The following is a 12,566-nucleotide window of genomic DNA, read 5'->3' as shown; positions in this document are numbered from 1 at the left end:
CAAAAAAGAAAAAAATCCCTGTCAGAAGCCAGGAAATCACCAAGCAAGCCTGCTAATTATTCTTAATGGGCAAGATGAGCACATTAAGAAACAAATGAATACATCAGTGAAATGTAATTGAAAATCGACCTGGCAATAGTGCATTGCATCTGAGAATCTGCCTTTGTATTATCAACATCATCATAATTATTGTTGTTTTTGTTGTTGCTATCCCTATTCAGTGAGCATAACTAACAGCTTTGCTTTGTGAAATCTCAAGCTTTTGAGGATTTGATTTTTCATTTGATTTTTGACATGCTTCCTATTAGTCTCCATTTCATACTGTCACATGGAGTATTCACTATGTGTGTTTTCAATATCCATATTAGGATACGTTATTGAAATATTAGAAGTTTAAAAATTTCTACAAATGAATTAATCCAATAATTGTTGCCATTCCAACCCTCTCATTGTGAAATCTGTTGCCATATTTTGTATCAGTCAGTGATCTTATGTATGATGTTTATGGAGGTTTTTAAAAGGATGCTATGACTTGAGTTGCTAAACTATTTAAAAGACTTCACTCTAACCCCTTTTGCTTATCATGAGCAGGTTTGAATTGATTCAATAGATTGTTTATATTGCAAAATCAATAAAATAAAGACAGGTGTTACTCCTTTTGCCACTTTGTTCAGAACTTTATTGCTAATTTAGTGTGTTTCATCTAAGTTCTTTCAGTATAATTTAAATAAGGAAAGTTTTAGGATTAAAACTATAGACGTTTCAAGTGAATAATAGAGATAAACATGAGCAGAGTTATCAGATTCATCGCCTGTTGTAATTTTGGGTGATATGCATTCAGATAGAAATTTTCAATTTACATCTGTGACCAAATTTTATTTCTCAAACCACTAGAAGCATGTTTAGCACATTGACATTTCCAAATCCAAGGATGAGATTCCTTTTAGTAAAAATGGTCTCCTATTTCAGAGAGGCTGGGTGCTTTCTGCCTTAGCTCTATTTCACACCATGCACTGGTGACTTGAACTACTGTCTGAAAGCATCAATAGTACAAAACATTGTTGCAGTGCACTATAATGGCCATTAAAATAGAGTGTACGGATCTTTCAACAGTCCAGGGAAATTTGGGTTAGAAGGGTCATGTTTAGCCTGAATGCCTGAAAATATGGACTCCTAAATTATTTTTTAAATCTAGTGTTAACGTGTTTATAACCATTATTAATAGTTTTGCTCAGTTATATAATTGAAGTGCAGTGTAGCTAATTTATCAACAATGCTATTACTGCACCTCTTTAAAAGTAGTAAGGTCTGCTCATGGAGTTATTTATGCCTTACTTTTGCTGCCCAGGTGTAGACCATTCATTTACTACTCCTCATTAGATTTTGTGGAAACTATTTAAAAGGCACATCAAAACTACAGAGATTTGTTTAAACCAGTTTTCTGTCATTCCATTTCTAGTTTTTACTTCACAAATTACCAGTGTTTGTCTTTTCCAGTGTTTGGATAGAGACTTTCCTGAAATAACTTTTCTTAAATAACCAACTCTATTAGGAAGGAAAATTATGTGATTTCAGCAAAGCAAAGAAAAAGATATATCAAAGCAAAGCAAAAGGTCTATCAACAATATTTCAAATTAGCCTGACTCTTGTATTCAATTTTCTTATAAGAGCACTTTCAAGAGATCTGACATATTTTGTGGACCTAGAAACATCCTCCTAATTAACATCAGATTTCCTATACCCTAAATAAAAAAGAAGGATCTTTTACATCTTTACCAAAAATGTCTGTTTAAAATAATTATTTTAAAATAATTATTTACATTTGAAAGTGAGCCATTCAGGAATGCATGGATTCAAACTGGTAACAATTAATATTCTCAGAGTTTTCACTTACTTACAACACCTTTGGATTCCAGTGCACTTCTCACTAACCACATGTGATCAATCCTGACAATTATCTTTGTAGCCATAGATGACTGGGCCCAGCTTCCCCTGAAAGTTGTCCTTGACAGCCTTTGCTTTAACCTGACTGAATGGGCTACCCAAATTTGTGACTTGAACTTCCAAACTACAAGAAGCTGAGACGCAAGCCTGAGGTACTGCTGTGGTATTTAAGGCACTTACTGCTTTCCACTCTTTTAAGGTGGTTCCTAACCATTCTCAGGAAAGCAAATGGACTAGAAACTCCTTTTCCTCTAGGTTAAGGTGCTCCTGTTGTGTGTTGGATTCGGCCAGACAGAGCCAAGAACATAGGTGTATCTCTTGAGGGTAGGGTCTTAAAACACACAAACCTCCAAAATCTCAGCATTAGGTATAGTGATAACAGTGAAAAGTGAAAAGCAGCACAAACTAGAGTGGACATTTAGTGGCTGTAAAAATTTCAGTTCTCCATGATTGTAATTCTTATATTTGTAAATAGTTACCTTTAAATATCTGAGGTATGGGACATTTTTTTTTTCACTTCCCTCTATAGCTCCAGGGTTAGAAATTCCTTAACTGAAAGAGTAAATAGAAGTAGGAAAAAAGAGCAAATTGCTGCATAGATCTATGGCTGATGTGCTGGAGTAGCAATGTAAAATGTATGCTTTTGAAAAAAACACAGATCAAAGAGGAACAAACAGACAAGAACATTATGAAGGCATTATAAATGGAAAATAGTTGGGTTTGTTATTTTTATTATTGCTCTAGTTTTGTAGATAATTCTTAACAGTTGTACTACAGATGTAAATGAGATCATCACAAGAAACCAAAATGCTGGAGTATTTAAGACTCACAAGGTGTCAAGCTGGTAAGATTGTACTTTTTAAACTGATTCTTGCAAGTACTTCTGTATTAATATAGATGTGAAATGTATGCACACATGTGACCTGTTACTGATGCTCACACAGGTATGTGTATGTAAGTAGGTAAGTGATGCAAGAAAGAAATTTAAAAGTATTTTTAAAAAATAGCAGATACAGTATGATTAACCTTGGTGAAAAATCCTCTCTTTCATTTTTATCTTTTTTTTAATTTACACTGTCTCTCCAGTCTATGATTTAGTGCATGGTTGAAATTTGTCTCCTTCAAAGTCAACACTACCTGTTGTACTGAAAATGAGATTTGGAATGAATGGATCTAAATCTCTGTCAGATTTCATTTTAAATAGCTCCGAAAATTTAGGGTGACAACAAATCCCATTTGCCCCTGAGGTGGATGTTGTTGGAACATCCATGGGAGGTTTTTTGGTCATCCTGTTTGTGTGATAATTATGTTGTCAGTGCGAAGACAGGTGGGGAGATTGGAACCAAGAACAGTGTATTCATCTCTCACAGTACTTTAAAAGTAAATTATAAAGCACTTCATATTTATGGTATAAGGTTAAGAAATAGAAAATGGTTACCTAGGAGCAAATAGTACACTCTTATTTGTGTATTAAATTTTTTTTTTGTTGACTCACATTGCAGAGGAGCACTCAGTCCTTCTAAAACTGGCAAAAGTAAAGCTGAAAAGGGGCTGAGGAAGGCATAGTGTTAATACAGAATAAACTTACTTACATAGAGGGTTAAATCCATATGGTTGTAATGACTATCATTCATGTCATTTAATCCTATGGCTATGCAGCCATTCTATGTAGGGAAGTTAGTTTAAGTGAGCACTTAGGGCTAGAAAAATTCTGCCTTCATTAGGGTGTGTGTGCATAAAAGTTAGAGATATGTCTCTGCATCCTAATAAGAGCCTGCCAAGTAGACAGAGGCCGTGTGGATCCCAGGAATGGTCTTTCAGGTTCCATGTGCTGAACACCTCTTGTGAGCAGTCTCAGACACTGTGCTGAGGAGAGGCTGTGTGGTATGTCCATCCAGAAGCTTAGATTTTTTTTAGATTTCCAATTGTTCTATGTGTTGTGTGAGATTTCAGATTTTATCCCTTGTCAAGACTTCAAACCTGGTCTTTTAGATATCAATCAAAAGCACATTTTCTACCCTGTCCTCATTTACATTTATCTAATGCTTAAGGTCATTTGTGATCATTTGAGTGTATTTCAGCATATGGAATCAGTGAATAATAGATTTCAGCCTCACGCTGTGAGGAAAGATTGTGTTTTTACAAGACAAGATGTTGTTTACCGGGTGTTAATAATCACTAATTAATAAACATATCTAGACATCATAAAATGTTGCATTTTAAGGAGTAAAAATGTCAAGTGTTTAACTTCTTGAGTGCAATAGCATTTGAGGCCTTATTTGCATAAATAAAATAATTAAACTACAAAATAATGTGAAGTACTATATGAAAACATAAGACTCATTATAACACTCGATTTTTAATTCTACATTCTTAAGGGTTTTGCAGATTTGTTGTACAAGTATAAAGTTTTATAAAAGGACTCTCTAATGGATTGATCAGTCCTTCTGATTCAGTAATGACGTGGTGCAGTAACAAAGTTACATGATCCATTCTTAATGCCTTGAGGGAACTAAAAGGCTGATGTAAAGTCTGAAGTAACCTTGATTCACTTTTCCTGCAGATGAAAAACCTTAGTTACATAAAAGGGAGGAAAAAAAAAAAGGATTAAAAAAACTCACAAAAAAATGCAGAAAGTGTAGTGTTTTGGATGGAAGAATGCAACACTGGCATGCAAAGTGACATTCAGTAACTTCTTTTACATTGATCAGATTTTGCAGGCAAATGAATATAGTGATGTCTGTAAGTGACTTACTAAGCATCAATTTAATCTGGAGAAGGCATCTTCTTTCCCATAATCATTTAGACAGCGTCCAGTCTTGCAACTTCACCGTGGCCAGTGTAAAGTTAAAAGATTCCTTCTGTATAAAAGATGATTCAGAATAGACTCTTCTCACAGCACCTTCATCTTATGTTAGGATCTTGCACTCTGTTCTTGGCACAGGAACAGAAATTATCAGTCTGAGAGTCAGTTTGAGACTGTTCTGGATATTTAAGTCTTTGCCTGAAAAGTATGCCAAAACCTGCATGAAGCAAAAAGGAACAATCTGGTATCAGCCAAGAGAAGTTAGATTAGGACAAGCTGCCATACATTTATTTATTTAGATTTATACAAAATGCAGTAAATGAGCACTTATCTAGCGCTCTGCCAAGTCTTGATTATTGTTTAAAAATATGGTAATGTAAGCCAAACTGGCAGTTTGTCATATTGTGTGTTATAATGTAATAATAGTAAACAGTTTACTTTGCAGTGGATATACAATTCTATTTTATTTTTATTTTTCATTTATATGCTCAGGATTTCTTGCTTATGTTTACTAGAAATAGGTACAGTAATACCAAGTTACTAGTAATGTCTGGCCATAGTGAAGGGTATTAATACTGTGTATGGGTTCAACAATTTTAATTTTTTTACAATTCAGAAATTATCCATGAATTGCATTGTTTACCCTATAACTTAGCATATGTTTCTTTGTACCATCAGATGTTACTGGGTTGACATGTTTCATCATTGATATGGTTTATCATTGTTTTAACATGTCCACCAATCATTAAATTAACAACAAAGACAAGAAATCCCCACTCTTTGTTTTCTATTTGTTGTAATGGGGAAATCTTCCTGACACAGCTGTTAGAGTAGTAGAAGTTTGAAAAGTTGTTGTTATTACAAATGTCATAATGGAAAAACTTACTGAAGAGGAAGGCTTGCAATGTATTCTGCAGGTTAACAGACTCAGTCTGTCCTACCGACTAGAGAATTTGTTCTTCCTCCAGATTCCCTTGTCTGAGAACATGGAAATCTGTAAAGAACAAAAGTTGTGTTCTAATTGCTGATAGGGGACCTGTGGAGTTTTAGCCGTGAAGAAGTCTATTGTTTTGCTAAGAGTTGCCTCAGAGAGATTCCATTTCATGTGAGAATGTAAACAAGGACATGTAACATCAAGCCAGTAACAGAAATGCTTGTGGCACTGCACCCTTTGGTTTGATTAGTAATAGTGTATCATATACACTTTATTCATTCCACAGTCATCTTTAGAACCCACATCAAGAATTAATGACCATGTAACCAAAAGAGACAATACCTTCTGCTTAAAGATCAACAGATAGGTTATAATTTTATTTGAGATTTTAGTGTTCCTTACCAATGTAATGCAATTACAAGTTTCCAGAACTAAATCCATAATAAAAAAAAGTCTTTCAAAATACTGAATGGCATCCAGCATAACAGTGGATGAGATCTCAATGACATAGCACTGAACTATATTGTCCTGATTGCATTTTGTATTACTTTCCTCTTCATAATTGCACAAGTGAATATTTTACCGTACTGCAATGTTCTTCAAATATGTCAACTTCACAACCTTCCTAATTTCTACTGGTCTTGTAACAGGCTCCATCAATGTGGGACAGACTTGCTCTCTGTTTTCATTCATCAAAATGACCTGAGTGTTGGTAAATTCAAACTTTTTCCAACATTTTATTGAATTCACTGAGTTCGTCACCTTAGCAACTCTAAAGGAATCTCTTTCTTCCAGCTACTTTTCCAGTCTCCTCAAGTAACTGTCTTGCATGACAGCATCTGTAGGAAAGGAGGAAGCTGCCAAAAGGAACATTTCCTGCTCTCTGGTTAGGAAGAAAAAGTTGCTGGTTCCTGCTCACTTAATTTGATCACTTTGTGTATAAGTGGAAAGAATGGTATGTGTGCTCCTGTCCATTCTGAAGTTGTAGCTCTTTTTCACAGAAAACTCAACTCAGGTGGAAAGCATTCCACACCTCTGATTGTACTTGCCCTGCTTTATATCTTTTTCTGTTTCAATCTACTTATTTTTAGATGACTATGATCAGTACTGATCACAGTACAAAGTGTGCATAAATAGGTACATGTAGTGGAATAATTACACTTTTTGTTCCCCTTCTAAAAATGCTTAACAGTGATTGGCTTTTTTCACTGCAGTTGAGCACAGAGCTAATAGTTTCATGACACGGTCTGTCACAACATCAAGAGCTTTCCAGTGACGGTCATTTTGGAGACCTTCATTTTCTACATCAAGGGATAATTATTTTTTCAGTTGTGCACTTTGCATTTATCCACACTGAATTTAATTTGTCATTTTATTCTCCAGTTACACATCCTTCTTTTTCCTTTTCCTCCTTTCATCCTTCTGCAATCTTTCACAGTCTAGTCTTTTCCTTACTATCTTGAATGACTTAACATCAGCAAACTTTGCCACCTCAATGCTCATCTCTTGTAAACATGTTGACTAGAACAGGTCCCAGGAGAACTCTACTGATTATGTCCCTCCATTGTGAGAATTGACCATTTGCTACTACCCTGTTCCCTGTCTTTTGTTCTATTATTTAGCATCTTGTCAGGCCTCTTCTTCAGTGACAGTCTGTTTTCCTAGAATGTTGATAGTGAGGGCCTTTGCCAATAGCTTTTTGGAATCAGAGGCAGGCTGTCTTACCCAGATCTCCCTTGTCTGAATACTTGTTAATGCCTTTGAAGGGCTCAAGGTTTGTAAAACAGGACTTCCTTTTACAGAAGACATATCTAAAAAGGCTGCTATACTGAATTGTCTTTGGTTTCTTTCAAAGTGAAGAGAATATTTTGCACTGTTGCAAAGAATTAATTCCAATTCTCTGAAATGTTCTTATCCTCTGTGATTCCCCCTTTCTGTATCCCAATCATCAGCTGATAGGAAGATTTAGAACAAAAGGATAAGTTTACTTAATTTTGACTTACCTGATTTTATTATTATATTTAGTTTTGCAAATTTGTAATTTTTTCTTCAGTTGGGTGCAGCTTCAGCTTTTGTAGGAATACTTGAACATTCTTTTATACTATTTAACCATTCCAGCTGACATTCACAAACTTCCAAGCCTCTCCTATTTGTGTATTTCACCAGTTGTGTTGACTTAATAAAGTACATTTTAAATTGTATTATACCTTCATCTGACTTTATGAGGACAGATAAGAATACATAAGGAGAAAAAATGTGTTACCAAGCTTTGTAAAAAAATTTCTATGAGTTTGGAATAACAGGGAGAAAAAGCATTAAAGTATCATGTTCCATTATTTCAAAACATTCTTCCTCAGATTTTTGACTGTATCTTAGCTTAAAAAACTTTCTCTTGGTAAAACTATTCCTCCTGTATTCTTTTGTGCTGCACAAAAAGATTAGAAGAAGACTGCTGATATGAGAAGGTGTGGATCTTTCCTCCCAGGGCTTTAAAGGAAAAATGTCCTTGAGATGTTTGAGCTGAAGATTATTTGTTCAATTCCTTTTTTGGATCCGTCGTTCCAGTGATGTTCTATGTTATTTCCTGGTTTATGATGTTACCATTGTACCTTTGTCTACCCTTCCTTGTCTACCTTGGCTCTACATTAGTAGGCAGTCATCATGTACATCTTACACAGTTTCAGCTAATCTTTGCCATAACAAACTTTATTTTCAATAAGATTATGTTTACAGTGTTGTCTTTGTTTATTTCATTAGGAGTTATTCAAAAGTTAACCAAGGATACTGAAAATGGATGAGGTCCAGGAAATGGGCAGAAGAGTGAATCAGGGTTTGGAAATGAGAGAGTTAAAGAGCTTCATTTACTTGTCAAAGAAAGTGATTGTTAAGAAATTAATTCAGTTTGATCTGAAAGTCTCGTGAAAAAAATAAATCTTAAACAGAAGATCAGTCTTTAATCTAGTTTACAAGTACTTAACAAGATACAGAAATTGAAGCTAGGCAAATTGAGCCTAGAAAAAAATGAGATTTGACAGAATGATAATACATTGGAACATCTTTCCATGGGAAGTGATAGTATCTTAAGCAGTGAATGTGTTTGAATCTTTCTGAAACACAAGTATTAGTTTCCTGAGATATATGGGCTTGATACAGAACTTTGAAAATCTTGGATGTTGTGGTGTCTTCTGCCCTTAGAATTTAAATACCTGTGAGCTACATCTTCTCTGCTGTATTTAAGTTTTCCTCCATTCAGTGCTTCTGCACCTGCATTGTTCACTTTACATTCTTGGGTTTTTTCTTCTGGTTCCCTTGATTATCCTCCCCATGGGTAGACTATTTTCCTAAATAGACTATAGAGCAAGAAACTGATCTTTTCCTTCTTATTTTTACACAAGTCTGTCAGTGCAGTACTGTCACATATGCCTATGCTGTCTTGCACTTTGAAATTATATATTTTTATACCATGTAATTGAGAAACATTTTTTTTCTTCCCAAATGTGCTTCATGGCCATTGCTAAAAGCGGTAGTCAGTTTCTGAATAAAGACTGATTTAGAATGTATGGATGTAGAGGAAGGATGTGAAAAGGCAAATTCACAAACATCACTGGTATTTTTTTATTAATGTCTTTTTCGTACAAGATATTCTCCCTTCTTTTAAATCAATAGCCATATTTGTGCTGAATGTTGGCTTGTGACGTGTCTACAAAATGAAAAGATTTATTCTACAACAGTTGTATTTACATGCAGTGCATTAATTATGTCCCAAAAACTTAGTAGCTTTTGATACACAGCAAATGTGTAAGTGTTAGTACTGTTAGTTTTGAAGACAAAGCTGTAATGTTCCCATCTGAATTTTAGCAAAATATGTTGTACAAAATACGAAAGAGAAAATATGTTCTTAAAATGAGGAATAAGGAAAGTGTATAATTTTATAATGCACTTTTTAAAAGGAACTTTTAGGCAGAAAATCTAGATAGGGTCATGGAATCATAGAATATCTAAATATTGAAGAGGCCCAGAGTTGGGTGGTGTGGCTTTTTTCTTCTTTTATATTACCATGTTAATGTGATGAGGTTTAATCATGAATTGTTGTACCAGATACTTTATAAACACAGAGCAAAAAGGCAGCTTGTGTTAGAGAATCTAGGATCTAAAACCAGAGAGACATATGGTGAGGAAGGATAACAAGGATAATTGAAGCAAGTATGAGAGTTGGAGGCACAAGAGCCTCTTCTCAGTTTTTAGGTGCTATTTTAAAGGACAGTTTAAAGGATAATGGAGTGCATTTGTGAATATTGTGAATAACATAGCAGAAGAAATTTGTACAGGTGTGTGGTTGAAAAGTTAAGTGGAAGATGTAGACTGACATTAGGGCTGATTAAAGAAGGGACTTGTCCTTTCAATATTGAATGAGAGATAAAAAATAGGGATGTGAACTGTTGTGAAGCGTTTGGAAATGACAACTTGCAACTTACCTGGAGCAGGACAGAGAAAGATGACAAGATCAGAGTTGTAGGCAAGAAAAACAATCTTTGTAGCAGCCTGCTGAATAAATATTAATATGGCAAGCCTGCATTTTCCACGCACAGAGAGAACAATATTGTGATGTTTAGATGTAAGTGATGATGACATGGTCAAGAGGTTGAGTGGATTGGTAAGAAACTTCTGAGAGGTACTATGCAGAGAAAATAACCAGCAGAGCTGAGTTATGCAGACACAAAGAAAGGTCTAAGCTAAGCCTAGATTACAGACTAGAATTCATGGTTATGTCCAAAATGATGATCCATAAAATGTAGTTACAATGCCTTGTGGTACTTTATATGCAATGAGCTTCTCACTCACTGAGGCTCTAAAAATACTGAATTAAGGGTCTGTATGCACAGTATGAAGTAGAGAAATGAGTAGGTTTTTAGCTTTTATGGATGAGATAGCCCAAAAATAAAATTCAGAGGAAGAAAAGGCTGAGGTGGAGCATTGTGAAATTATGAGAAATGTGGGAAATGTCTGAAGATAATCTTGAGAGGAGCATATTTTAAAAATTGTAAGACTATTAAAATAACGCAAGCATAAAACAGTGGAATTAAGAATTAAAACAAAGAACAAGATATATTGGTTTTAAGAGAGATAAAATGTCCAAGAGACTGAGAATAAAGTGCAGATATTAAGTCTAGCTTGAGAAAAATCATTGGTATACTTTGAGAAGAGCAAATCAGTGACATGGAAGTTGCCAAAATCTGCAAGGACATTGTTAGAAGAATGTGCCCATTGACAATTGTAAATATCACATTAGTAATGCTTAGAAATCTAAGAGGAAAGGAAAAATGGTTGCAGTTGAAAGCTTAACTTTGGTCCCTTCAAACCAGATATGCACTGTAGCAATTGAGATAATGGATAAGAACACAAAGCAAAGTAAAGCAGTGAAAGTAAGAAAGGCAGAAGGTGAAAGAAGGCGGAGAAATAAGAGCAGCCTTGTGAGAATATAATAAGAAAGATGGGGAAATTATAGTAGGCAATTTTGCAAGATTTCCCAGAAGAATTATAATGATAGGTGTACACATTGCCTCTATCACTAGATTAAAATCCGTCTTCTTGATCTTTATACATAACTAAGGACTCTCAAACCAAGATCAAGGTGCAGAGAAACATCTTGATGATACCTTTTGTTAATGTGTTAATGAACTTGCTTGCTTAATGTCATAGAAAAAGTCATATAAACCTCCAGACAAAACCTTTTACCTGAACCTGTATACTTTCCAATGATAATGCTTTTCAAAGATTGAAACTTAAATTAAAATATGAAAAGAAGAGGTGGGTAGATAGGGATTCTTGGTAGCTGTTCATCTGCTAATTGGGATGATTTTAAAAATCCTTATTAAAACTACTAATGCATTTTGAAGCAAGTAAGGCTTTTGTCCTTTTTTTCTAATTTTGAATTTTTGTCTTTATCTGCACAACTACTTATCTGCTAATTTGAGAGCTACTCTAGCTTGTGCCATTCATCATAAGAACATCTCAGAGGGTCTTGGAAATGTTTCAAGTTTTAACAATCAGAGACTTAACCTGTTTTTTCTCATATAAGTTACCTGCCTAGACACACTAGGAAGACAAACACTGAATAACAGAAGTTGAATAATAATAGTAATGAAGAATTTTGCATGAGAAATAAAACCTGGTAAAATCAGGTCTTTTGTTGTAGGTTGCTGAGATATTTTACCAGTGTGAGGAAAAGAGTGTTGACATTTGTCAGGCTATCCTCCATAAATTAGAATTACTGTACTGGGGAAGCCTTGGCTGCTGTAGCTATCCCTGCAACATTAACTATTTTATTACAATTTTTTTTTTCTTTGAAATACATGGGGCTATTTGGAGGTACATTTATGTGCTTTAAGTCTCATATTTTCTTACTTGATCTTTATGTTCTAATATAATTCTCATTCTTAACTTAATCACATTTTATGACTTGTCAATTAAAAAGAAAAAACAGGGGAAAAATGAAGAGTTTCTTTGATTGTGTCCTGTGTTGTGTTTGGAGTTTTTTAAAATGAATTTGTTTCAGAATTCTTCATAATGTTAAAAGGTAGACAACCTAGCAAACTAAAGCATCAGTACATCTTTTCTCCGACTATTTTGATAGTATGCTTTACCCCTGACGTGGAGAAGCCACCTCTGCATGTGAGAGGATGGTTCATTTTCCATAGCTCATTTAGACTTTGTCCTTCTTGCCAGGACTACCCTCAAGATTGCTAATTGTAGTACTTCTCCTCTGAAAACTGGTCAAATTCATTTGATACAGGCCATAAATCGGCCATTAGTGGGTATCAAGTTTCAGCTACCATCACTTTCACCTAAATAGTAGCTGAACAGTGCAGTAGTGTTTTTCTC

At 34.7% G+C, this 12,566-nt stretch overlaps 1 protein-coding gene across 1 annotated transcript in view; it reads left to right on the top strand.

Annotated features, from left to right (window-relative positions):
• The window catches only part of CAMKMT (calmodulin-lysine N-methyltransferase), a 212,880-nt gene that overhangs the window by 175,785 nt on the left and 24,529 nt on the right, over positions 1–12,566 (top strand). Inside the window, exon 7 of the mRNA XM_063152066.1 lies at positions 2,722–2,788. Coding sequence (XP_063008136.1) covers positions 2,722–2,788 — 67 coding nt within the window. The remainder of the gene's footprint in view (positions 1–2,721; positions 2,789–12,566) is intronic.

The sequence above is a fragment of the Melospiza melodia genome, chromosome 3 (genome assembly GCF_035770615.1).
Source record: "Melospiza melodia melodia isolate bMelMel2 chromosome 3, bMelMel2.pri, whole genome shotgun sequence".
In the NCBI taxonomy this organism is placed as follows: Eukaryota; Metazoa; Chordata; class Aves; order Passeriformes; family Passerellidae; genus Melospiza; species Melospiza melodia.
The sequence above is the reverse complement of the archived record's forward strand: the minus strand, read 5'-3'. Positions and strand labels throughout refer to the sequence as shown.